At 42.0% G+C, this 27,605-nt stretch overlaps 1 protein-coding gene across 1 annotated transcript in view; it reads left to right on the top strand.

The window, feature by feature from the left end:
* Positions 1–27,605, top strand: part of MYRFL (myelin regulatory factor like) — a 120,383-nt gene that overhangs the window by 52,239 nt on the left and 40,539 nt on the right. Inside the window, exons 6-12 of the mRNA XM_080812201.1 lie at positions 1,411–1,561; positions 4,734–4,929; positions 7,214–7,290; positions 9,213–9,323; positions 10,871–10,961; positions 19,685–19,885; positions 27,338–27,446. Coding sequence (XP_080668327.1) covers positions 1,411–1,561; positions 4,734–4,929; positions 7,214–7,290; positions 9,213–9,323; positions 10,871–10,961; positions 19,685–19,885; positions 27,338–27,446 — 936 coding nt within the window. The remainder of the gene's footprint in view (positions 1–1,410; positions 1,562–4,733; positions 4,930–7,213; positions 7,291–9,212; positions 9,324–10,870; positions 10,962–19,684; positions 19,886–27,337; positions 27,447–27,605) is intronic.

Below are 27,605 nucleotides of genomic sequence, written 5' to 3'. Positions count from 1 at the left end.
TTTGAGATCAGAGACAACCTGGAGCAGCTCTGCTATTTATTCATTTGAGGAAGCCCTCAGTGGAAGTATAGAGAAAGGAAGTTACACTAGTGAAGAAAAACCCTGCAGTTTCCAAGCTGGAGGCTAAGGGCACACTCTCCAGGAGCTCCCCACCTATCTCTGTGTTGTTGCTCTTGGCCGGCACCTGGTCTTAGGAACACCCACCATGTCCATTTCACTCCTGATGTCAGGCAGGAGTCATCTTTAGGGAGTTAAAAGAAAAGAGAAACAGAAAATGTACCAATAACATTTACATAAAAATTATCCGAGGTTGAATCACACGGTTTGGAGGCTTACTCAAATTAAGACAATTTGCAAGGATTATGCAAAAATAGCAGCTTGCACATGTGAAATTGCTGTTATTTTAACATAGAAAAGTAGCAATTTCCTATAGTCAATATTACATACTTAACTACATTTTCTGCTACTTTACCTTGGCATTAGCTTCTAAAAGTGCTTCCACTTGTGCTATGATATTCTCTCTGCTTGTACAACGTTACAAGATGGGCAAGACATCTGTTTTAATTTCTATTTTGCTGTTGAGGAAAGTAAGACACTAAGTGAATAAATAGCTCCTCTTGAGTTCAGAAAGCTAGTGCCACGGGGGACCTGTAACAGGTTAGAATGTATTGGTTGCAATGAACAAAAACAAAGAAACAAAGGGCAAAACCCCCCAAACCCCAAAACATCAAGCTGCCTTAAGCAAAAAACAAGCAAACAAACAAACAAACAAAAAACAAAACCGGAGGATTTATTGCCACCTGTCGCCCAAGAGTTTAGGATTGGATCCCAGAACTCAAATCACGCCATCAGAACTGGGTGACCTTCATCCTCAACTCTGCCTTCTGCTGTGCGGGCTTCATTCCCAGACAGGCTTTTCTTTCATGTCCCCAAATGGTGCCAGCAGCTCTTCGGAATGGTGTCTCCCGGGTTTAAAGCTCCTGGGTTTAAAGCTCCCGGGTTTAAAAGAGGCAGCATCTTTGAACCCATGTCCCCTGAAGTGCTGAAATTCACTCTGCTTGGGTTGGCTTGGGCCATGAGTCAACCTGGCACAATTATTGAGGCAAGAAGTGAATGCTGGGCTTGAATTGCCAGCCTGGGTCCCCCTGCCCTCCTCTGGCTGGGAGTGAACTTCACTGGAACCACACTGACTGCACGAGGGGAGACGCTATGCAGGAGAGAGGGTAGAGGGACACTGAGGGCACAATTCCCAACAAGGCTTCTCACATGTCTCCTGCCTCCCACCACGTGTCACTTCCCACATGGTCACTCTTCCTCATACATGGCCGGTTCATTAGCTCCATGCAGCTGTCTGTGAGTCTAGGAAGAACAGCCATGGAGGAAGGATCTAACACACTGATTTCTTTGCAGTGACAAGTAGGAGTTCCAGTAGCGAAGTGCTATTCTACAACAGTGAGGGACAGAACATGACACCGGTGGACCAGGGTTCTCCTTCTCTGAAGTGGCAGCCATACCAGAGTGTGCCTTGGCACAGTTTATTCACTGGTCATTATGAGAAACTGTAAGTGGCCCCAGGCCCCCTGGTGGTGTACTGAGGGAGGGAGGGAGGAAAGGCAGTGCTAACTCTAAAGACTAAATCCAAGGATTTGGGGTTCGAAGCCATCCCTGATCAAATAGGATGGGTCCATGAGGAAATGCGCCTTACTCCTTAGGTTTCACATTCCGACTAATGCATAGCTGGGACATGGGCTTCTGGCCTTTTGGAATCCAGACTGTAATTCTAACTCATTACAACTTACCCACTAAATGGTGGAGGGAGAGTGAGTCTTTTTCAGACCAATAGACCCAGTTCAAACTTCAAGCTGGAAAATGGGGATTTCCCAAATCAGTAACATTTAATCCTGCAGTTAATTTAAAATTCCACAGAATACCATTTTGGGGACCACATTAAATTGCTAGCTGGTGACAACCCTTCTCCCCTAATATCTATGCTGTGAATCCGTATTGTCAAGCTCATTGTCAACATATACTGCAACAATCCTGTTGGTATTGGTGGTGGCTCTGTGTTTAAAGACTGAAATGAAACCATACAAAATATCTTTAAACTGGAAAATTTTCGTCCTAATCTTATGACATAATTTCAAGAAATAAATGTGGGCTTACATATTACTGCTCTTAAACATCTTCAGAGCCTTCTCTTTATTCCTTAGAGTGTAATTCATCTACCTACGTCTTCTAGAATTTTCAAGATTATAAAGGGCCCCTTGAAAAATCTGAAAAATGTTAATGGTTAAAGTATAGGACTTTCAAGTAATAAATATAATATGAAATGAGAAACGTTTATCCACAAACTTGAGGGTCTTCTATGGTATTTTCCAAATTCAAATAGAGCTTCTTTAAGGGCAAAACTTATCACTAGGACTTACATGTTGAATGAACTAGAAGGAAGAAATCTTTTCCTTGAAACAAATTCTAAAGACTTAAACAGACTGGGAGTTGGTGTGTTGAATGGGAAGCAGAATGATGCAAATTACTAGTTTTCTCATTGAAATGTCACAACTTTGTGTGTTTGCCACTGTGTACAATTAGAAAAAGAAAGGGAGGGTCCCCAGGTCTTGGTTTTAAGTCGTAGCCTTTATTTGGTTATCTTTTAGGGAGTATTCCATATCCTATCTTAAATATGAGTACCCAGGTATGAAACCCTTCATCAAGTTTTTGAGGCAACTTATCCTTCTTACTTGAGTAGATTTTTAAAAATTTATTTGAACAGCCAATCTAAGCTCCACTGAGCTGGAAAAAAAGGAGAACACGATGGTATCAGCTTAAAGATATATAGGCAGATTTGTTTTGAATGTTTAGACATAATTCACTTTTCCTAAGTGCAAGAAAAAGACAGTATTAATCTACATTAGACCTTAGGTTGTCTTCATTTCATTATTCATATCACTGAGACAGAAAATCACTTGTGTCAGATTACTATGTCTAATTTGCCACAAAATATTGTTTCCTTAAATTACCTAAAAGCAATAAAGTTAGGGAATTGAAAAACTTTTTTTCTGAGTGATACATAAAACTTGCATTAAAAGAGCTTTTAAAAAGCCAGTTTAGTTGGCTTTATTTATAACATTGGATATCAAAAACCAAATTGCTATTTTTAGGTAAACAGAGTTCTATAACCAGAGATTGGTGTTTAAGATTCAGAATAATCTTCAACTGCATGATTGCTGTTTGTTGATTCAGTTTCTACTTCTAGCTGTCTTTAAATTTCAGGCTAATGTTCATATCTGAGTTGTAAACCTTACCTCCTTCCTTCAGGGTTTTTGATAGTGAAACATGGATGATCACTGAAAGTTATTTCCCTTTTTCTCAATTAAGACAGTTCTTATTATCCTCAGTAGTAAAATCTATACAATTCCATTCATCTAGCCTTTAGATGAGTAAATTAGAAGATTTGTTCTAGAAACACAAGTCAATATGAAGTTTCCAGATGGCATAAGACATGTGGTCTTTATCAAATACTTCATTTGTAGAGGTTTTGATGAATCAGCTACTTGGGAGTAATCAATGACCCAGTGACTTGATCCACTGGGAAAGTGCTTAAATTGCAAAGAACATGAACACTCTTTTCCCCAAGAGACTCATTCATATTCATATTTTCTGTCTCTGGAATTAGAGGGAAACTTAGAAACTCAGTGTTGTTCGTTATAATGGCAGCCATCCAAATTGAGATCCCAGGAAGCACAGCACCACACAACAGCAGAGAGGTAGCACAGCAGTAAGTCCTGCCCTCCTCTGCTTCCTGTCCCAAGGAGGAGCTTCTTTCCTGAGGAAAAGTCCACATTTAGGAGTCTTGGTGAATTGAAAATCATGTTCCAAATCTTCAACATGTATGGGAAAAGCTCACCAAAAAATTTTCACCTATATTCTTTTCTCAGTAATATTACACATGTGAAGTGTTTTAATTTTATTTAACATTTAAAGGTCTTTAATTAAACACGAGATACACAAAGCCTTGATACTGAAAATAATTTGATAGGATAAATAAACCAAGGATCTGATTAGCCACCTCACCACTTCCGTTCCCAGCAGAAGCAACCAGCATAGTAGGTTTTCAGTGCTATTACCAGATCAGGAGGATAAAAAGGAGATGACCAAACTCTGGTGAAAATGGGTTTTCAGTCAGTATTCTGACTGGCTCTGGTTAATCTGGTTTAAAGCTATTCCTGGTAATTTTGGCCAGCCTGCTTTTTTCTTCTAACCACATGTGGGCTGAATATTCACTCAGGAGAGGGACTGTTTGAGTGAGGTGTTGCTGATGACATTTAGAGCATTTTTTTTTTAAAGGAAGAAAAAGATGAATTTTATCCCAGATATTTCACAGGTCTGAGTAATGCAGTGACTTCTCAACTTCTAGACTACATCTTTCTGATGTATGGTGGAGTCAAATTAGAATTCTAGAAAGCACAAAGGGAAAGGGAGGCTGAGGAGACAATGCTTCCATTTGGCAAGAATTGTGCTCCTTCCTTGTGAAAATATAAAATGCTGTGAGAGAGCCATCTGTGTTTTGAAATAGCATTTTCACTTCCTCAGCAAAAATCCACAAAGTTGACTAAATATAACAAAAGTCACTTTCCACAGTGTATCTTGAAATGTTTATACTATTAATATTGGTGATGGAAGAAAATGTGTAGAAAATGTTTGTTAAATTGGTTTCTTGATTCCTCTTTTCGTAGACCTGATATAGGCTATCGAGTTGTCACAGACAAAGGATTTAATTTTTCACCAGCAGATGAAGCTTTTGTTTGCCAAAAGAAGAACCATTTTCAGATAACCATCCACATCCAAGTTTGGGGAAGTCCAAAATTTGTCAAAACTCAAATGGGCCTAAAGCCAATAGAAATGTTTTACTTGAAAGCTTTTGGGGTTAAGGTAAGTCTTTTCTTGAGCTCAATTTAATGAAGCCAGCATTTACTAAGTGTTCTAGGTATCTGTTGCTGCATAACCAACTACCCCCCAAACTTAGCAACTTATAATAATGACAATCATCTCTTTGGGTCACAAATGTGCAGGTTGGTTAGGGCTTGGCTCTCACAGTTCATGTCTCTTCAGGAGTCATCAGCTGGGGCAGCTCAGCTGGGCCTGGAACCAGTTTCCAAGATGGCTCCTTTCTTTATATGTCGTCAAGTCTGGGCTGGCCATTGGCCAAGAGTTCAAATGAGACTGTGGCTGCGAGACCTTGGCTCTTCTTCATGCGGACCTCTCTGTGGGATAGGTTGTGCTTCCTCACAGCATGGTGGGTACTTTCTAAGAATAAATGTTCCAAGATGTAGGAAGTGGGAGCTACCAATTTCTGAAGCCTGAAACTGGCTCAAACTGGTACAGCATCACTTCAAACTACATTTTGATAGTTTTCATGATATAAATCTTGCACTTCCTTACTAAATGTAATATTTTATTATTTTTGATGCTGGTGCATTTTCATAGGCAGTAGATTCCTAGTTTTTGCCGAATTCTCAATAGGTCTCTGACTTAAAAAAGCCAAGGAGCCATTAATCTTGTCAATGTTCCGTCTTTTTCAGTTTAACAGAGAGGTGACTGAGTCACAATAAAGTTAGACAATTCATCCAAGATAAGTAAATGAGAGAGCTGAGTTTAGAATGCAGATAGGATGACTTCTGGGTAGTCAACAAAGATTTGTTAACTTATTACCTCACATCCAGCATTTAGGGGAAAGAGCATCCATTATCTGCATATTTTATTCTGATTATTAACCTGAGCTTAGGCAGCGAGTCTCCCAAAATAGGACTTGACACATTGACACATCAGCTGCTCTTGCTCCAAACTGAGCTCTTAAACCAAACCAAACCAAAACAAAACAAAAGCAAACATAGATAATAAACAAACAACAACAAAGCATATTTTTCTGATTATAGAAGTAATATGAATCCATTGTGAAAATTCTGAATACAATAGAGAACTGTAAAGAAGAGAAAAAATGCATTCCTATTTGGGATCCACCATTTGGTAGTCTAATTTTTTCTGTTATTAAAATTAATCTCATATTGTTAATAGTATATTATGAAAATAACATGATATTATTCAAGACCCTATAAAATATTATTTACAAAGATGATACAATTTCCATTGTATAAGTATACCATATTCCCACATTATTGTAAGTTTTGCTTATTTTCAATCTTAGTAAACATCCATGTATACCTATCTTTGCATGAGGATACATTCCAGAAGAATTTACATATCAAGGGCATAAACATTATTAAAACTCTTGGTGTATGTTGCCTAGCTGATTTCAGAAAAAAAACCATTATTATGCTATTACCCACAAGCCATATAGGACGGGACAGCTCTCACCACACCCTTGCCACTATTCATTTAGAGCAAGAAGAGTTTTGTAGCCAAGTACTGAAAAAATACCATTTTCTGTATTTTATTTGTTTTCATTTTTTATGTTATTTCTTCTTATTAGAATATTAGCTGTGCATGGGCTGGGGTTTCTGTTAGTTTTGTCCACTGCTCATCTCTCTTGCCCCAAGCAATGCCTGGTGCATAGCAAGTGCTCAGCAAGCATCTACGGAATGAATGAATAAATGAATGGATGGATGCATGTTCCCTTGGAGCTGCCTTGCTCCTGTGTTTTGCTCCTGATAGTCTAATTATCTGTGAGCTCGTGCCATAGTCACTGCTCACCTGCAGTTTTCTGTTGTCTTGTGTTTTCCTTGTTTAGTTTCCCACGTATTCGTTTCTTTTCTCACCAATAGCGCGCTCCTTAAGGTTGGGGTCATTGCCTTATACATTTTTTCAGTGACTGGTTCCTCCTGCCCAGTGCCTGTCATGATGCTTTGGAAAACTTTTTTTTTTTTTTAAAGATTTTATTTATTCATTTGACAAACAGAAATCACAAGTAGGATTTTATTTATTCATTTGACAAACAGAGATCACAAGTAGGCAGAGAGGCAGGCAGAGAGAGAAGAGGAAGCAGGCTCCCTGCTGAGCAGAGAGCCCGATGTGGGGCTCAATCCTAGGACCCTGAGATCATGACCTGAGCCGAAGGCAGAGGCTTTAACCCACTGAGCCACCCAGGTGCCCCTGGAAAACTTTTAAAGTACTTGAACATTACTTACTAGTGGACATTTTTGTTAATAAATTAATTCATGTATTTGGTAAGTAATTTCCTTTTTGTTGTTCCCCACAGGTAGAAGCCACCAATCAAATAATCGCTATTGAACAATCCCAAGCAGATAGAAGCAAAAAAATTTTCAATCCTGTTAAGTAAGAATTTCTTTTCTGAATTCCTTTGTGAATGTACTGGGAGAAATACCTGTTGCCTAATTTATTTTAGCAAAAATGAATCCCACCGACCATATGATGTCACCTATAAGTGAAATCTAAAAAACAAAAGAAACAAATAAATAAATACACACACCAAAAAAGCAGAAATAGTCCTATAAGTATAGAGAACAAACTGATGGTTGCCAGAGAGGAGGAGTTGAGGCACGGGTAAAATGGGTGGAGGGGAGTGGGAGGTAGAGACTTCAGTTATAGGATGAGTAAGGCATGGGGATGAAAGGTACAGCACAGGGAATAAAGTCAGTGGTATTGTAATGGTGCTGTGTGGTGACAGATGGGAGCTGCGCTTGTGGTGAGCATAGCCTAAGTATAGAGTTGTTGAATCACTATGTCATGCGCCTGAAACTATTGTAACATTTTACGTCAACTATACTTCAGTAAAAAAGTAAATAAAAAAAAAATAAAAGGAATCCCATTGAAGATACTACATTAGTAATATGTTAATATTATAAATACATGCTTATTAACAAGAACAATTATTGAATTAATTGTAAACAAATTCTTATAGAAAGCTCCATTTTAAGTCATCATCATTATTATTATTTTTTAAGATTTTATTTATTTGTTTGCCAGAGAGATAGAGAGAGAGCACAAGTAAGCAGAGTGACTGGCAAAAGGAGAGAGAGAAGCAGACTCTCTGCTCAGCAGGGATCCCGATGCAGGGCTTGATACCAGGACCCTGGAATCATGACCTGAGCCAAAGGCAGCCGCTTAACCAACTGAGCCATCCAGGCACCCCCATTGTTATTATTTTTTTAAAGATTTATTTATTCAAGAGAGAGGGACAGTGGGGGTGGCGAGGGGCAGAGGGAGAGGGAGAGAGAATCCCAGGCAGACTCCACAGGCATGGAGCCCGATTCGGGGCTCAATCCCAGGACCCTGAGATCACAACCTAGCTAAAACCAAGAGTCGGATGCTTAACTGACCATGCCACCCAGGTGCCCCAAGTCATCATTATTTTTATAATCATTTTTAACACTCTTGCTAACTACCTGGTTTCCTTGACATAGATTATGGTTAGACCTTTCTTTTAATTTCATGCTGTGCTTAAAACTCATTTTTTTCTTATTTTTTAAAGCTATGTGGATTGACTGCCCAGTGGGTTCCAAAATAGATGACTGGCATTATCCAAAGCAATATGGCAGTCCAAAGTGAACGTTCACCCCGTGGAATGACTTGGAGTGGGATTTGCTTTTTGGCAGTTTGGCTGGGATGTAGTTGAGACATCTCAGTGTTTTGAACCTGAATCAGTCCCATCTGGGCTGGAAAGAAGGTGATCCCACTGCCTGGAGAGATCAGACAGGAGCTCAGCCTGACGCTCAAGCGGGAGCCACATGTACCAACACACCACCGAGATGCCTGGTGCATCTGGTTCTCCCTCGCCAGGGTGGGCTGTCTGGGGTCTTCCTTGGGAGCCAAGCCAGGAGGAGGCAAATATGTGAAGGGGATGCCAAGGAATTCATGAGGAACTTACAGACATTGCTTGCCAGGAGGCAAGTGCTCTAGCAACAATGGCAGAGGCAGAAATGAAAAGTCTTCTCTCCCCGTTGTGGAGTTAAAAGAATCCATACATGGTATGAGGAGCACTTGCTCTTATGAGTCAGAAACTCTGGGCTTGAGCTTCTGCTAAATGCACATATCTCAACTTTCAAGAGTTGTTCCCTGGCAGCCATTTCTGACCGTGTTGTGGAGAGTTTATTAAAAATCGGTGCCTGGAGTAAACTGTTCTCCTCAGAGTGTTGGGGATGGGGGGACTGAACATACTGAGAATCTCAGAACAAGTTAGAGGTGATTAGAGTCCATATTCTCTCACGGTGTCTTGGTATTTCTGCTGTTTGTTTTAGAATTGACCTGCCAGCCGACCAGGTCACCAAAGTTACGCTGGGCCGGTTACACTTTAGTGAGACGACAGCGAATAACATGAGGAAGAAAGGAAAACCAAATCCTGACCAGAGGTACTGGCATTCGTGCGTATGCCCCTCCATGGCCGGGGACTCCATCTGACCAGCTGGTGCCCTCTAGAGGCCCCTCTGATCCTCTTGGCCGGACCAGCCTGCACACCTGTCTCCGAGGCCCCTTTCTCTCATCTTGGACCCTTCCCATTTATTGACACATCTCATTTACCCTCGGTTGTCTTTCCTTGTCCCTCCTCAGCCCCTACAGTGCCTGCTCCCCTGTCCAGCCCCAAATCTGCCTTGATTCCATCTCTGATTCTCTGGAGTGACCACACGTTTATGCCTCACTGTTGTCCAAAGGCTGAGGATGGTCAGACCGCCCTGCTCTAACCTGTGTTCTCGTCACCAGTATAAAGCCTTGAGTCCTGGAGCTCTGCGATTGCTTTTTTTGGTTAAAAGAAAAAAAAAATGAACTTGCATTAATTATTTAAGTCTCTGGTTCTCCTAAGTGTGGTCCCAGACTAGCAGAGATGGTGTCCCCTGGACACTTGTTAGAGGTACAATTTCTCAGGCCTCACCAAAGACCTACTGAATCAAAAACTCTGGGGTTAAAATACCATAATTTGTATTTTAACAAATCCTCCAGGTGACTTGGATGCATATTCAAATTTGGGAACACTGGTTTTAGTACATAAGTGTTGGAGTTGGAAAGACTTGAATTTGAATTTGATACTGCCATATACTAGCTGGGTGACCTCGAGCATGTAACTTAATCCATCCTGTAAAATGGGGACAATGTTTATATCCTTCTCCAGTTGGGTTGTTCTTGGGGTTCTAAGTGAGATACTGTAGATAAACTGCTTAACCAAGCATATTGCACATTTTGAGGACTCAGATGATGGCTAATGATTATAATGAAAATAACAATTATTTTACTATTAGTGTTTTTTTTTTTAATACGGGGGAGAACTCTTATTCTCTAAGGATCAGTCTGTGGAGTTACAGGAGAAGGAGGCGCGGTTTTTGCTCCAGTTCTTAAAGCCAAAGCTTCTCTCAGAGGGATAGTTTTATTTTGATTTTCAAGAAATAATCTGATCTTAAAAATGCCTCATCAGTGTTACACAGGAAGAAATAAGGGAAGTAACATTGATGAAAATTGCACTGGGAGTAATTGGAGGGGAGGGTTGAGGTTTGAGTAAGGTCTTGAATGGGGGGTAGACAGGGGACCTGACCAAGAGCAGACAGTATGGGAAGGATCCAGCGTGGCTGGGCGGGGCCCTGCTGGGAATGGGTATGTAGCTTGAGTGGCTCTGGGCAGAGGGACCTCTTAGATGGCCACCTGTTGTTCGTCTGCCTGTGAGCAGTGCTATGCTGTGGGCTTCTGGAGCAGCTCACAGATACCCCAGAAAGGGCAAGGGAGGGCCCACAACAATATTGAGTGAATCAACCGCTCTTTGATTTCACAGGAAGGGCAACTTAGAACAGAATAGAAAGTCTTTAAACATGCAAAGCTATCTAGGTAAATTCACTATTAAGCGTCAGGTGGTGTTTGATGGCACAAATTCTGTTTCTCTTTCCTGACGTGTTATCTGCTGTTTCTGAGGTAGATACTTCATGCTGGTGGTTGGGCTGTATGCTGCGCACCAAGACCAGTTCTACCTACTGTCTGCCCACATCTCTGAACGGATCATTGTAAGGGTAAGCTTCAGTTCCTTAACGTTTCTGAGCCCACCTGCTTTTTTCCTCTTAAGGAGAATTTGCATTTTCTTTTCTTTTTTTTAAAATTTTTTAAAAAAAATTTTGAATTTACTTTTCAGTGGCATGCTGGAAGTGAGCTGTTTCTCAACGGATGATAGTAAAGGCAGGTTTTATTATTTTCATTTCTGTGTAATGGTTCTCAGCCAGAACTTTTGTCCCTCAAAGGTCATATGGCAATGTGTGCCAACATTTTTTGGTTGTCACAGTTAGGGGTGCTACTGGCCTATAGTGGGTCCAGGCTGGGGATGCCGCTTAGGACCTTACAATGAATGAGATCCCCCTTCCAAAATGTCTGTAGTGCTGCAGTTGAGAAACTGGCCCCGGCACTGGGCTGACTAATTTACATGTGACACCATTGTATACTGCGTCATGTTTACATTAGCTTCTTTGCACGCAGAGGGGCTGAGGCTCAAGAGGCCAGGAAACTCCTGGTGATCGCCCAGTTTGTGAATGACCGGGCTTTCTCTGATCCCAAAAGTAGGAAGAAGGCATTTCATACCCCAGTGTGACTGGTGACCCAGGGAACATCTGGGTCTGCCTACCATATGGTAACGGTTCAGCACGTCTTGCTGAGTGAATGATTGGTCACAGCTGTGACAGGAATCTTGGCAGCCACAGAAACAGAAAGCTGTTGGCAGCTGGAGCTGCAGCTGTGTGAGGCCTGGCTGGCCACCGCTGAGAATACCGGGGGCTTAAGGTAACGGGTCACCACAGGCCTGGCAGCCGAGGAGGGGCTGTGTCATGCCACGGGGAGGACATGTAAAGTCCAACAGGAAAAATCATTCAGTACAGCAACTTCTGTGGCTGTTGCTCTTCAGCCTGTGGACCAGATCCGCCTCTTTGGCGAGAGGAGTCTTTCCTTTCTTGGGTTGAGCCATTATGAAACACAGGGCCCTCTGTGTAAATCTCTTAATCTATTAAAAATAGGAAGCCACTTGTAAGTGGAAATCCTTAAACAAGTTTCAGTGGAGGTTAAGTAACAATGGAAATGAGGTAAAACACTAGTGTTTGGATGTCCCAGGGCTAGGCTATGTCCCTGCCATTTTTGTGGGACCTGATCCAATCTGTGGCAAACAGAGTGCCATTCAAGTGAAGGCAGGTGGGGCCCTCTTCCTGGGTCATGGGCCAAGGGCAGTGGTTCTCCACCCCCAGCAGGCTGCAGGGCCATCTTGGACATCTCGCCTAATGGCCTCTGGGATTGTGTGTTGCCCTAACAAACATGATTTAAAGTAGAGTCTGGAAGCCTGGGTCACTTATTGCTTCTGGTTTTTCACAGGAAAAACCATTCTTTTCAGAGTTAGCATAGGTTAGATATTACGAAGAGCAGCCTTGAGCTAGGAAACTCATGCCTGAGTCAGGCAGCCTGCTAGTCACCCGTGTACCTTGAATAATGTACAAGGTGTCTGGTTTCTCCATTTCCTGCTGCCAGCTCTGTTCTCTGGCTGCGGCGAAGTCCATAAGGCAGCAACACGAGAGAGCACTACTGTCTAGTATTCTGTTACCAGAACTCTATTCACTGGTGCCTCCTCCTATCCAAAATGCCATGATAATTTAACTCAAGATCACTTTGAAAAGTTGAGTGTTCCTACAATTCATATTCGGAATGAATACTAAAAAATATTAAACTATACTTAGTATAGATTGGGTGTCATGTTGTTCACTAAATTTTTATTTTAAAAGTGATTGCATTCCAGATTTGATTGCTGTCTTCTATCCATAACTTTTGGTTAAAGAGAATGCCCTATTCTAGAAATATGCTGGTCATACAAGGGTTACTCTAGCAACAACGAAAAGAGAGAGAATGGTAATACGGTAAACCATTCTACCCCTCCCCCAAACTAGAAACATCTCTTTGATACTATTTCATTCTAACCCCAAATGCAGAAGTGAAAATGAATGCAGTTTTGAATCTATTTAATTAACGTTTAAACCAACCAAGAGAAAAAAAACTGAGCTTCAGATATGGTGATGTTGTTTGAATCAGGGAGTTTTTGAAATGTTCACATGACACATTTCCCGCCCCTAAGATTCTGTAGGTATATGCCTTAGACGTGTATCTATGGTCGGACAGAGGACAGACTGGCTCACATTCTCCAAAAAAGCCAGATGTGTCCTCTTAGGCCATGGCCTGGGTCTGTTAGTTTGAGCTCCAGAATAAAGGGAGAAAAATTTGACAACTGAACAGACTGTGTTATACGAAGAACTGCAAATTGCACTGAGCAAATCCAGGTTAATTTTGAGGCCTAAGAATCATTCCTCCCAAGAGCTGAGATTAACATAAGGGCAAACGTAGGAGGCGTGGACTAGATGAGTTTCCAGCTTCCGGGAAGGCTTCAAAGACCAAGCTTGTCAGAATTCTCTTTAGAGAGAGGATGGTGGGCAAGACCCAGGAATGGTTCATCTGGGTTGTCAATCAAAACAGCTTTAGAAATATATTATGGTCCTGTCGTGTAGATTGATCAAGTTCATGGAAATTAAGGTTTACTCCAAAGACAGATTTATTTCCCAGGTCTTTTGTTTTGGGGAGCATTCTGCCATGGAGTTTCTTCAGATTCTCCTTGTTAATGACTAGGTTTTCATTCAGTTCCACTTTCCTTCTAAAACACATAATTAAACCTGGTTTGGGGTGCTGTGCTGTAAGCAGGAGGGATGATTACTTTTGTCTGCCTTTCAAAGACGTGCCGGGGTTTTGAAAATGAATATATTATTCCAGTTTCTTTTCCAGAAGAATAAAAACGTGCATGTCCCCAAGAAATGCCCCCTTACGGCCCTGCAAACTGCACTGTCCTTAGATGAGAAACCAACAAACAAGGACAGGGAAAGCAAAAGAAATGATACAGCTGCAAGGATGGGGAGGGATGGGCATAGAGCAGAGCCATCCCAGGGCCCAGATCGCCCTTTTCCACAAACCTCCCTTCCCTCCCCCAACACACACACACACACCTGTCTTCTGGAGTTCAGATGAATTTTTATTTACCCAAAGCAATCAGTATATGGAGCAATGTCCTTTTCACCCCGTGGTTTGGATTCAACTTTTGTTAACTCTGGAAGGGGTAACTTGACCAGGAGTATATGGGACAAAGAATCCCCCCGAGAGTAAAACAGAGATTCCTGGGTCCTTCCTCCACAGCTTCTGGTTCAATAGTTTGAATACACATTTCTAACAAGTTTCCAGGAGAGGCTGCTGACCTTCAGACCACACTTGGAGTAGCACTGATAGGGAGAATTTCTAGAGAGGAGAATTTTCCACATCTCTTTCAACAGGAACAAAAATTTATTTGCTATGAATTGCCTTCCTCAACTCAAGCTTTCCTAGTATGCTCTTTGCTGCTTTAGAAGCCCAACAACGGTGAAGCAAAGAAATTCCAGCTTTCCATTCCAAACTTAGAACGGCCTCGAGTTACTACTATTCATTGCGGGTTCCTTTTCCAAGCACCTGCAGAGGGCGCCATTTACACTTTACTCAGTGAATGGAGCGTCCCTCGCAGAATTCGTGCATTTCTCTAGGTGTGTTGCTGAGGAGAGCGGATTAAATGATTACAGGCCGATTTTGGAGACCCTGCAGGTTCGGTTCCAGACCACCGCAATAAAGCAAGTCGAACTTCATTTGTTTCATCAACTAAGTTGATGTCCTATTCTAAATCCTTTGCTCTCACTGCAACAGTCTTCACAGAATCTTTTAACAGGAGTAGATTGTATCTCAAGAAACCACTTTCTCTGCTCATCCGTAAGATACAAGTCCTCATCCATGAAGGTTTTACCGTAAGATGGTAGCAATTCAGTCCCATCTTCAGGCTCCACTTCTGATGGTAGTTTTCTTCCTTTTTCTACCACATCTGCAGTTTCCTCCCACTGCTAAAGCCTTGAACCTCTCGAAGTCCTCTGTGAGGGTTGGAATCAACTTCTTCCAAACTCCTGTTAGTGTGGATTTTCCCACCTTTTCCCATGAATCAGGAATGTTCTTAATGACATCTAGAATGCTAAATCCTTTACAGGTTTTCAGCTTAATTTGCCCAGAGCACTGTCGATGGCAGCTACAGCCTTATGAAATATATTTCTTAAATAATAAGACTTGAAAGTCAAAATGACTCCTGGGTCCACAGGCTGTAGAACAGATGTTGTGTGAACAGGCATGAAAGCAACATTAATCTCATTGTACATCTCCATCAGAGCTCTTGGGTGACCGGATGTGGTATCAATGAGCAGTTTTATATATGTGTGTGTGTGTATAAATTTTTTTTAAGATGTAGGAGACTTTTTTATTTTAAAGATTTATTTGAGGGACACCTGGGTGGCTTATTTGGTTAAGCGTCTGCCTTCAGCTCAAGTCATGATCCCAGGGTCCTGGGTTCAAGTCCCTCATTGGGCTCCTTGCTCAGTGGAGAACCTGCTTCTCCCTCTGCCGGCCACTCCTCCTGTTCGTGCTCTCTCTTTCTCTCTGTCCCTCCCCCGCCCCGACAAATAAATAAATCTGTAGTTAAAAATATATATATTTATTTGAGAGTGCAGGGGGAAGGAGGGGCAGAGGGAAAGGGACAGAGAGAATCTCAAGCAGATTCCCTGCTGAGCATGGAGATCAGTCTCCAGACCCTGAGATCACGTCCTGAACCGAAATCAGGAGTTGGATGCTTAGCTGACTGAGCTGCCCAGGTGCTCTGAACAGTCATATATTGAAAGAAATCTTTCCTGAGTTGTAAGTCTCAACAGTGGGCTTAAAATATTGAATAAACCATGTTATAAACAGATATGCTATCATCTAGGTTTTGTTCCATTTACAGAGCCCAGGCAGAGTAGATTTAGCATAAATTCTTAAGGGCCTGAAGCTTTTCAGAATGGTCCATTAACACTGACTTCAACTTAGAGTCAGTCTGTCCTTTGAAGCTTTGAAGCCAGGCATTGACTTCTCTCTAGGTATGAAAGTTCTAGATGACTTCCTCTTCCAAGAACCCTGTTTCATCTAAATCTGTCGTTTATGGTGCCTAAGTGACTCAGTCAGTTAAGCATCCAACTCTTGATTTTGGTTCAGGTCTCTCTCTCGTGCTCTCTCAAATAGATAAATAAATAAATAAATAAATAAATAAATCTTTTAAAAAAATCTGTTGTCTAGTGTAGCCACCTTCATGGTTGATCTAGAGCTTCTGGATAACTCCAGAAGCTTCTACAGCAGCCCTTGCTGCTTCACCTTGCCCTTTCGTGTTATACATATGGCGTCTTTCCTTAAACCTCATGAACCCTGCTAATTTCAGACTTTTTTCCTGCAGTTCCCTTACCTCTCAGGCTTCATGGAATTGAAGAGAGGGAGGGCCCTCCTCTGGAGAAGGCTTTGGCTGAAGGCAATGTGGTGGTTGGTTTGATCTTCTGTCCATACCATTCGAACTTTCTCCATGTTAGCAAAAAGGCTGGGTCACTTTCCTACCATTTGTGTGTTCTCTGGAGAAGCACTTTTAATGTCCTTGGCCTTCACAGCTTGGCTGTCTGGCACAAGAGGCCCAGCTCTCGGCCTATCTCGGCTTTCAACGTGCCTTTCTCACTAAGTCTCATCCTTTCCAGCCTTTGATTTAAAGTGAGAGACATGTGTCTCTTCTTCTCACTTCAGTACTTAGATGCCATTGTAAGGTTGTTAATTGGCTTAATTTTAATGTTGTTGGTCTCAAAGAATAGTGAGGCCCAAGGAGAGAGAGAGGTGGGGAAATGGCTCATTGGTGGAACAGTGAGACTAATACACAGACCATTTATCGATGAAGTTCTGCCATCTTATATGGGCATGGTTTGTGGCTCTGCAAATTATGATGGTAACATCAAAGATCACCGATCACAGATTACCACAACAAATGTAATAATGAAAAAGTCTGAAATACTGTGAGAATTACCAAATTTGTGGCAGAGACGTGAGATGAGCAGATGCTGTGGCATGAGTAGTCGGTGGTACAGACAGACTTGCTTGATGCAGTCTTGCTACAAACCTGCAATTTGTTAAAAAAAAAAAAAGCACTATTAGGGAAGTACAGTAAAGTAAATCTCAATAAAAGGAGATATGTCCGTTGGACAGTAGTTGCTATGCACAGCAATGTGTTAAGGACTGTTTGAGACTGACTATTCATCCTCATTTTTGCAAAGTATTCATATATACATGGTTTCAATAAGTTCCCATAACACTGTGAGATAGTCAAGAAGTCATTATTATTTTTAAGCTTCAAAGAAGAAAAGATGGTACAGAAACCTTAAGTGACCGCCCCAAGATCACACAGCCAGTTTGTGTCATAACACAGATTAAACCATTCAGGTCTTCCCTAAATATATGGGGCTATAGGATAAATAATGAAAGTATTTTAGAGATTTTAATTCATTTTGGGGTTTGATATTAATGAACCACTCTTGGACCACATGGGAACACCACTTCATAATTCCAGAGAGAGGTAGTACATTACAGTTTGCTTTGACCCATTAAGATTGTGGATACCACAGAAGGGAAGAAAGTTCAGAGACTTTATAACATTTCCTATTACTGATGAGACAGACCCCTCTATAGGTCTATACATTTTAGTAAAAATGCAAAAAAAAAAATTGCAGATCTGTGGCCCTTTCCAAGATGACTTGAATGTATTTTAGGGATCTGAGTATTCATCTGATGAAAGCTATGTGAGATTGTTGTAATTGTTCCAAAGAAGTAAGTCTAGTTACATCTGCTATTTAACATGATATCAAGTTTATGATAATAATTATCCCAAAGCTCATTAAGAAAAAAAAATCCATCACTGTCTGTTTTGTTTCCTCGAAGTGGCTCATTATGTTCAGAGGAGAGCAAAATGCATCAGCATTTATATGGTATACCTTTGAATTTAGTTGATTGCTTGCAATAAAAGGATTTGAGTCAAAGCCAATTTGCCATTCACTACCAAGGGGGCTCTGGGGACCTTGTAGCAAAGCACTTTGTTAAAGTGAATTCACACAAAACAATGTTCAAAGTTGTTACTTTCTATTCTTTTACTGTTTTTGTCTATCAGATGTCAATGGTTGAGTCTTCTAAACAGCTCAGGGTTCAAATAGGCAAGAGTGAAAAAGTTGAAGACACCTGAAAGTTCTTTCACTGAACCTAAGCTAAGAACTAAACTTTGTGGGTTTTTAAAAATTATTATTTTGAAATGGGTAGCACATGCTTATGGTAAAAACATCCCAACAATACAAAGAGTGTGTATGTTAAGTAGTGAATCTGCTTCCTAGCCCAATTTCTACATCTCCCGGTTCCTGTCCTTGAAGAAACCATGGCTATTGGTGTCTTGAATATTCTCCAGAGTTAATCTGTGCATATTCAAGTCCTGAGTTAATCTGTGCATATTCAAGTCCTGAGTTCACAATGTCTCCTGCACTGCCCAGAAAGGCAGGGTGAAGACACTGCAAGAGTGTTAACCTTTTAGATGATCAGGGTCTATAGTGTTTGTCTGAATTTGTGACAGCTTACCTCAAATACACAAAAATCAGATTTAGAACAATAGGTCATAATTTTAAAAACAAATTAATTTTTTTGTGAGGATTTGGAGGGATTCAGAGATCCTTATTTAAAGATATTTGGAAATATATTCAGCAGCCACAGGAGGTGGGGATGAAGGAAGGCAGTAGAGTGAAAAATTCTTCAGCAGAGAATTTTAGTTAAGCGTAAAATCTCCAGAACTTTGTCTGGTTCTCATGGTTTCACTTGGATTCTCTTTGAAGACTGCATTTGGTCAGGGTTACATTTTATTTTAGTTTATTTATTTGAGAGAGGGCAAGCAGAGGGAGAGGGAGAGAGAGAGAGAGAGGCAGACACCCTGCTGAGCAAGGAGCCAGAGGCGGGCTCAATCCCAGGACCCACCCTGGGATCATGATCTGAGCTGAAGGCAGATGCTTAACCGACTGAGCCACCCAGGTGCCCCCCGCCAGGGTTACTTCTAATAGGAAAGGTTAGACTCATTCTTTAATGATTAAAGGAAATATAAGTCTAGCTCCAGAATTTACTAGCTTTGTGGTCTCGGGCAATTTGTTGCTCTTTTCTGAGGCTTCTGGATAACTGCAAAATGAGGCTGATGGTATAGATCTCATAGAATGGGGGTATGGACTAGCTCAAACAAATGTAGCTGTTGTCATTCTTCCTTCTGTGTCATCTGTGTTTAGGGAATATTTGAGGTGTATTAAATATACTTGTACTGTTTACTTGTCAATTGAGTATGAAATCATAAATATTAAAGTGTTTTGAAACTATAAAAGAGTTAGCTAAATGCAAACTATTTTTATGTATCTGGACTTTCCTAAGCTTAGAATGTCTTCTGATGTAAGGTTCTAGTTTTAAATCATTATTCTTATGATCCCTGAAAAGAAGGTCATTTTGGCTTCCCTTCTTCCTTATCATCCACCCACTGTAACTGACACATTCTCATTTCCAGATAGTTGCAATAGAGCCTGGACGTCCCAAACCATGGCATTCTGAGCTCCTGCTCGTGGGGAGCAGAGAAGTTAGGGGGGCCCTCCTGGGGCCACAGTTATTTGGATATGTCAGGATCCCACCCAACATAGGGTTCTCAGGTGAAAGACTTAGATCATTCTGTCTTCCTTTGCTCGGAGGAATAAAGCAATCATCTATTCCCGCTACTCTAACTTTAATTGTAACATATTTATGTATTTTTTTCCAGGCCTCTAACCCAGGGCAGTTTGAAAATGACAGTGATGCATTATGGCAGCGAGGACAAGTTCCAGAATCTGTCATTTGTCATAGTCGAGTGGGAATAAATACAGATGCCCCAGATGAAGCCCTGGTCGTCTGCGGCAACATGAAGGTGATGGGGACAATTATGCATCCCTCTGACAGCCGCGCGAAGCAGAACATCCAGGAGGTGAGCACAGGGCTGGCCTTGGGCACCACCTCAGACACCTGAGGCAAGTGAGCTGGGAGCTCCTAGACGCTGACACACCTTGCAAAGGGCATCTCTACATGTCTCCTGTTGGTGTGCAATGAACACAGGGCTTAACAGTTGTGAGTGTGGGAGCTGACAGGCATTTCTGCTGGGACTGGAACGTGCTTCCTACCCAGGAGAATGGAGCCCACCTGACAGGAGCAGTGGGCAATGACAGCCTGGCATGGCTTCACAAGCAAGATGTCTCTGAGTTACTGGCCATGGGCCACTGCCCTTCCTACCATGCACTGTCAGCTGCTGGAGCTTGGCTTTTCCTTTGCCATCTCCAGATGTCCATCTCCCTGTTCATCTTCCAGGCACTGTCTCAGTCCAGTTCCTGCCCAGGTTTCTCTTGAGCCTCCCAGCCTCTTCCTCTCAGAGTCCCCGGCAGCCATCGCCTTCCCTACTCCTCGTCTTTCTCTGAGTTGCCGTTAGAGGAACTCTTCCTCCCCTTCTTCCCTCCAACTAGGTCAATCCCACCACCTAAGGCTCCAGGCCAAGACCTTCTCCTATCCATGGAGAGGGAGTCGCCTCGTGGAAATCAGAAATCAGGCCTGGAAATCGGGAGGTGGTTCTCGACTTTGGGCTCATCCCAGCAACATGGCCCTATAAGACAACTCCGCCCAAACCCACTGCCTTCATCTAGAGGGTGGAAACGGTGCCATTCCGCTCAATCCTACCAAGTCTTTTATAGTTTTTAACACATTGAGATAAGGGTCATCTTGGAAAGTCACAACTGCTGTGAAAACCCAAGAGATTAGGATTAAGATGCTTATCCCTTAGCCAGACCACACTCAGTTCTAGCTCGTCTGCCACTGAATTGTTTCTCCTTCACTGCTTCTACCACTTCTCCACCTTCTCACACACCCTGCTTCTCCTATAAGCATGTTTGAAGCTGTGGCAGAATTGTGTTTTTGAACCTCCTTTCCTTAGTCTTTTTTTAGTTAATACGAGACATAATCTGTAAATCATTGGCCAGTCTTCCAGACTGCATTCCTTTCCCAGTGCAAATGTGCACTGGTTTTTCTAAACCGGCCAAGGAATGTCCTTCTTTGCTGAGTGGATTCCAAAGAATGGTTGTAATTGTAGACTTTTATGCTGATTGCAAAGCTGTGGTTCATGTTAGAAGAGCTGTGACCTACTGCCGGATGGGAACTCTTAGGGCTAGAAAGTTCTCACATACATTTCCCGATCCCAGTCCTAGATATTGTGCTTTTGACTTTTAGAGACAGATAAACTGTCTGCGTTTCAGATCACACCAACTCAAACTTAATTTTGCAACGGGCTGTACAATTCCCTGCCAGATCTTATCTAAATGCAAATGGAAGACGACAAGTGGGGAGGACCCCACAACCCCTCCTTCTACTACCAGGCCACCACCCAGAATTCACTTACCAAACATCTTGGTTTGAAGAAAACATGCTGTTTTAAAATAACCAGCTTCCCTAGAAATTCTCAAACCTCTTCTAGGCAGCCTTCTCGCATAAATCAAATGTCACCCCAGTCCGGGCTGTAAATGTGGAATTCCTGTGTTCCCATCCTGCTTTGTGGCAACATGATGGGATAAAGAGAAGCCCATGCTTTGGAGGAAGGCTAGAGTTTTTGTACTGATTCTGGCAACCACTGGCCCAGGAACCTTGGCACAGACATGTTCTATGCCTCTGTTGATTCTCCCGTGAACAGGGAAAGCTCATATTCAACTCACTTGTGTTAAAGCACAACTTAGCTCACACACATGAAGCATTCTTTAGCTGTACAGATAGATATCACCATTATTTACTTGTATAAGATGCAAATAATATGTAAGTCATTTATTAAATTATTTCCTATTAATATATTTGTTCTTAATAGGTCTATCCACGTTTATGAAATGTAGCTTTCTAGAAATCTTACCCTAGAGGCCACTTTTAGGCACACAGGTTTGAGCAATGGAATGCAGAGAGGGCCTGAAGTGCCCCATGGCTGAATATGGACAGGCCCATCAGGGGACCCTCCTCAAAATACTCAAAATATCCACAACCCCTCACTGACCAATGGGCTGCTTACAACCAGGTGCAGACACGAGAAAAGGGAAGATTCCATACGTCTCCATACCTCTTCACCTTCTCCCTTTAAATACAGCCCCCACCCACAGTCTCATGGCAGACAGCCCATCCCTCCCTGTCTTGCCTGCAACTCCCTTGTGGTGTGTTTGGTAAATTTCTACCACCTTTCTTCTGCTTTGGATGAATCCTTTTGCCGTCCACGCCGCTGACTTCCACTCAGTTGGGTTGCCCTACATTTGGGGGCTCCCGTCCGATCGGGAGAGACACCACACTTATCAATCCTATTCACCATTCCTGACAAGAGATGATGGTAATGACGATGGGGCTGACAGATACATGAACTTCATCCTCACTTCCCCCGACTCAGTTTATCCAACTTTTAAAAACAGCCATTCCATTCTGAGAAGTGGACCCTTGGTTGATCTGATTACAAGCTTAGGACTGGAGGCAATTTCTCATCCTTTAAGGGTACATGGTCACCAGAGCTGGCTTCTGGATGAGCTGTTGTAAAACTCAGTGGCCACACACGTTGCCCAGGGCAGCAATCGGGAAAACGAACAGAAGTTGCTGCCTTGCCCTGGCTCTGCGCTTCCTCGCTCAGGGCATCCGAGGATGTTTCGTGGGGATTAAGCACAGAGCACCCTGCATAGAGAGCCCTGGTGGAGATCTCTGTGCTCATCTGGACACACAGCCAAGAGAGAGGCGATAGAGCAGATGTGGTGGAAACCTGGGACCTGGAAGAACTGGGAGAATGAGGTCGGCCTAAGTGGGGAGCAACTTCACTTACCCAGACATTGTGTTTCCTGATGGGACTATGGACCATAGAAGGAAATACAGCTCTTACAACAGAAACAGTGAAATCAGGGTGGAGCCAATATGCTGAAAAATGTCAAGGTCAATGCCTGAAAAAAAGTGAGGAAGTTGGAAGTTTGAATGCATCAGTCAAATTCTGTGATGACTGCTGAAAACAAGGCTGCGAACGATTCAAAAATAAAAGCCACGAAAGAAATCAGTTAAGATGAAATGCTCAGAGAACGTTTTCCCCAACCGCATCAGCCGTGTGGTAGAGATAAAAGCGTGGAGTTGGAGAAAGTCAGCCATGCAAAGTCTCCCCTTGAGGCCATGAGCCAGATGCAGGAGTTCCGGAGCTTGAGGTGAGACGGTGTTACTCCAGCTACTCCGACGGGAGCCTGGGCGGCTGGGCTGTGGCCAGATGACGGATAATGAGATCTCCCTCCCTGAACAGACTGGAGTCCCAGAGACAAGAGTGCCTTTTCTGTGGCGCAGTTCTTGAGGTAACGTCAGAGAAGCCTTGGGTGTGATGCGGGTGTGACGACGCAAGACAATGACGGCCATTTGCATTCAGGGTCCAAACGTTCCAAAACTGCCATGCGCAAGATCAAATCAGACCCCTGAACTCAGCTTCTAGCTTCTTGCTCGCCGCACACTGATGAGCAAGGTGTGCTGTTAAGTGCTAATCAGCGTTTGGTTCCTGGAGCAGGATTCCCAGAACGCACAGCCTCTGCCGCCTGAGCTTTCCCTCTTTCCTTGAAGGGTTTGGGTGCAGTCACACATCAGGCACACTGCTAGGCCCTGCAGCGGTCCTGAGATGAAGGAGCTGTGGGCTTTATCCTCGAAAATAGAACTTTTTAAAAACTTTTTAAAATTTAAACTCCAAATAGGAAACACTCATTGAATCTCCAGTGCCTGGGATAACACATCGGGCACACAGTAGCTGTTCCTTAAATATTTGCTGAATGACCTGTCCCTCTCCTCCCACCCCCTCGCCGCCAACCTTGCACTCTCTCTCTTAAATAAATAAATAAATAAATAAATAAAATCTTTTTAAAAAGTAAATATCTGTTGAATGAATGAAGGAGCTCACAGTGTTAGCGGTGTGAGAGCTCCTTCCCAGCATGGCGGCAAGGGCTTCCCTGCTCTGGCCTTAATCCTTACGGTGTAGTAACGCCCACCTCTGCCCTCGCTGTGCAGGCATCCTTCTGGGGACTTTGCCCTTGGGACTCCGCTCATGGAGTTCTTTCTGCCTGGCATCCCTGTCTTGGTCTCACCCTTTCCATCCCTTCTCCCTGCCTTGCCTCTTTCCCTAACTCCTATCTTAAATTCCTTTTTATTAGACTTATTTATCAAATAATTTGCTTAACAAATGTTAGTTGATCATCAACTACATGCAACAAATTTTACTGGAAACTGGTAATATGGGGCGCTTGGGTGGCTCAGTCTTCAAGCGTCTGCCTTTGTGTCAGGTCATGATCCTGGGGTCCTGGGATCAAGCCCCGCATTGGCCTCTTTGCTCAGTGGGAAGCCTGCTTCTCCCTCTCCCTCTCCCCCTGCTTGTAGTCTCTCTTTCTCTGTCTCTCTCTCTGTCAAATAAATAAAATCTTAAAAAAGAAAGAAAGAAAGAAAGAAAAAGAAAGAAGAGAAACTGGTAATATGGTGGTGAACAGAAAACCATGGCCCTAAATATGTCTTGTCTCTCATCCTATAGGGAAGGCAGGTAATAAAGGTGACACAGCTAATAGCCTGGTGATAACTTTGATCAGTGCTATGCAGGAAAACAGCAGCTCCTGTTAGCACAGAAGGCAAAGGGACCTTTTCTAGTATTAGAAATCAAGAAGTGCTTCCTTGGTGAAGGGATGTGTATGTCGGGGGAGAAGGTGGGAGTGGAAAGGAAGAGATTTTGAGGCAGGGAAAATGCCCCAAGCCAAGGGCCAGAACTGAAAGGAGCAGAATTTGTTTGAGAACCAAAACAAGGCAAGATCTTGGTGGGGCTTCACCATTTCTAGGAAGCCTTCCTTTATGCTCCCCTAGGAATATTTTAGGGACCTCCTTGGAGCTGCCATAATTCTCTATTCATAATTCCACTATCACTCTGCATTTCTCACATTGTAGTATAATCATATATGATGAGTCTGCCTTCCTGTCTAGACGACAAACATTTTTTTAATGTTCATTTAATGAGTGTAAATTTTAGGAAACTTGGAATGTGGAATCCCATAGAAAGAGTATGATACAAGGTCAAGACAATCAGAAAACCTATTTATTTATTTTTATTTTATTTTAAAAATTTCTTAATTTTTATTTTGCTTATTTATTCCTTATTTGATTACAATCAACACATAATGTGACATTAGTTTCGCGTGTGCAACATAGTGATTCAACAACTCTATACGCTAAGTCCAGCACAAGTAGAGGCACCATCCAGTGCTGTTACAGCTCCATTGATTGTATTAACTGTGCTATACATTTTCTTCCCATGGCTTCTTCATTCCATAACTGGATGCCTGTATCTCCCATTTCCCTTCACCCATTTTGCCCATCCCCTCCCCGCCTCCCCTCTGGCAGCCATCACTTTGTTCTCTGTATTAATAGGTTTGACTCTGCTTTTTTAGCAACCTTTTTAATGGCTGAGTAATATTACATTATATGAATATACTGCATCTTCTTTATCCATTCATCTATGCTTGAACACTTGAGTTGCTTCTTAATCTTGGGTTTCGTAAATAATGCTACAATATAGGGTGCATATATCTTTGTGAATTAGTGTTTTCATTTTCTTTGGGTACTCAGTAGTGGAATTATTGGGTCATATGGTATTTCTATTTTTAACATCTTGAGGAAACTCCATACTGTTTTTCACAATGGTTGTACCATTTTAGAGTCCCACCAACACTGCACATTTTCACCAACACTTGCTATATCTTGTCTTCTTGATTCTAGCCATTCAGGAAGGTGACACCTCAACTGTGGTTTTGATTTCCATTTCCCTATTGATTAGTGACATTGAGCATCTTTTCATGTGTCTGTTGGCTATCCAGATGTGTTCTTTGGGAAAATGTCTTTTTGGGTCCTCTGCCCATTCTTAATCAGATTATTTGTATTTTGGTGTTCATTTGTATAACTTCTTTTATATTTTGGATATTAATCCCTTATTAGATATATATCATTTGCAAATATCTTCAAATATCTTGCCTTTTTGTTTTGTTGATGGTTTCCTTTGCTGTCCTAAAGCTTTTTATTTTGATATAGTCCTAAGAGTTTATTTTTGCTTTTGTTTCCCTTGCCTTAGGAGACATATCTAGAAAAATGTTGCTATGGCTGATGTCAGAAAAATTACCACCTATGCTCTCTTCTAGGAGCTTTATGGTTTCAAGTCTCACAATTAGAAGAGCACAAACTTTTAAAAGGCGATCATTTTTTAAAAATGTCAACACTTAGTGTAGAGCATGGTATGTTGAAGGTGATTTGTAAATGTTAGTTGAATAAAATAATGAGTAAATGAATTGAACCAAGCTTTGGATTATAGCAGGTATCAAAATAACAGCACACTCAAAATTATACTTCCCAAGAAGAACCTAAAGTGAATTTTTCCCATTTAGCCAGTTAAGTGTCAAGCTACCACCTTTTATAATCAGCCAAACTAATGAAGGACAGGGAGCTTTTAATGATATTGGAGGAGCTTTCCTACTCACCCAGCTGAGTGGGTCAAGGGAGGAGTTGAGGGCCATATCAGGGGTTTTCATATAACAAGAAAAACGAAGCATTTCAGTTACTCTAACACATGGATGAATGTCCAGGCAGTCTAATTTTAATTGCCAAGAGACTACTGGTTTTGTAATTGTTATATCCTAAAAGAAAATTATATCCTGAAAGAAAAAGGGCTGCCAGCATTTTACTTAGAGAATAAGGTCATTAAAAAAAATAGGTTCTGCTAGTACCATGAATTCATTAAACAAAAAAAACAAACTCAAAAGAGAATCCTTTGAATCAAACACATTTGGCTTTAGGAAAAATTCACCCTATTGTCTATTGTCATATTGCTGGGACCTGGTGACATTGTTTTGAGGAATTTGCAGTGAGAGTTGGGAATACCTTTAGTAACCTACAAGAGCAGTGAACAGAGAGTAGCATACCTTCCCTGCCCAGAGTGGTCTGGGGGAGAAGCCGTCTGCAGGAGAGAAAAGTCTGGATCTCAGAAGGCCTCCCGGGTGGGCATTACAGGGACCTGAGGAAATTTTCTCCAGCAGGGTGTCCAAAAGGAATTCAATGATATAGGATATATCCATTCCTTAAAGGTTTTTTGGGGTTTTTTGTTTGTTTGTTTCTTTTTTACTTTCACTAAACCTTTTCGATTTGTAAATACAAGGCTGGCCTGTGTTTATTTGGTGTTCGTACTGTATGTTATTGGGAAATGATCCCTTGCACTTGTGAATAGTGACTGCTTCTCTCCAAAGTCATCAGTCTCCATTCTCGGAAGGAGAATTCAAATTTCCTATCTAAACAGGAAATATCTAAGTGGCTGAAATCTGCTCTTCCTGAATTAAATTAGGTTGACACAAATGAACAGCTAAGACGAATAGCCCAAATGAGGGTCGTGGAATATGACTACAGACCTGAATTCGCGTCTTCAATGGGGATAAAAGCTGCCCATCAAACAGGTAGGTGCACAAAGTCCCTTTTTAATTTTGTGCTGTCGACTCTTGAAAACTTAATTCCCTCTTTATCTGGTGGTTATGTGCTGTGGCACTGATTTCCTCTGTGAGATCCACACTCACCAGAATGGGCAAGGTGAGAGAAATGTCTGTGTTACCTTTACT

This window comes from Martes martes, assembly GCF_963455335.1.
Source record: "Martes martes genome assembly, chromosome: 8".
Lineage (NCBI taxonomy): Eukaryota > Metazoa > Chordata > Mammalia > Carnivora > Mustelidae > Martes > Martes martes.
The sequence above is the reverse complement of the archived record's forward strand: the minus strand, read 5'-3'. Positions and strand labels throughout refer to the sequence as shown.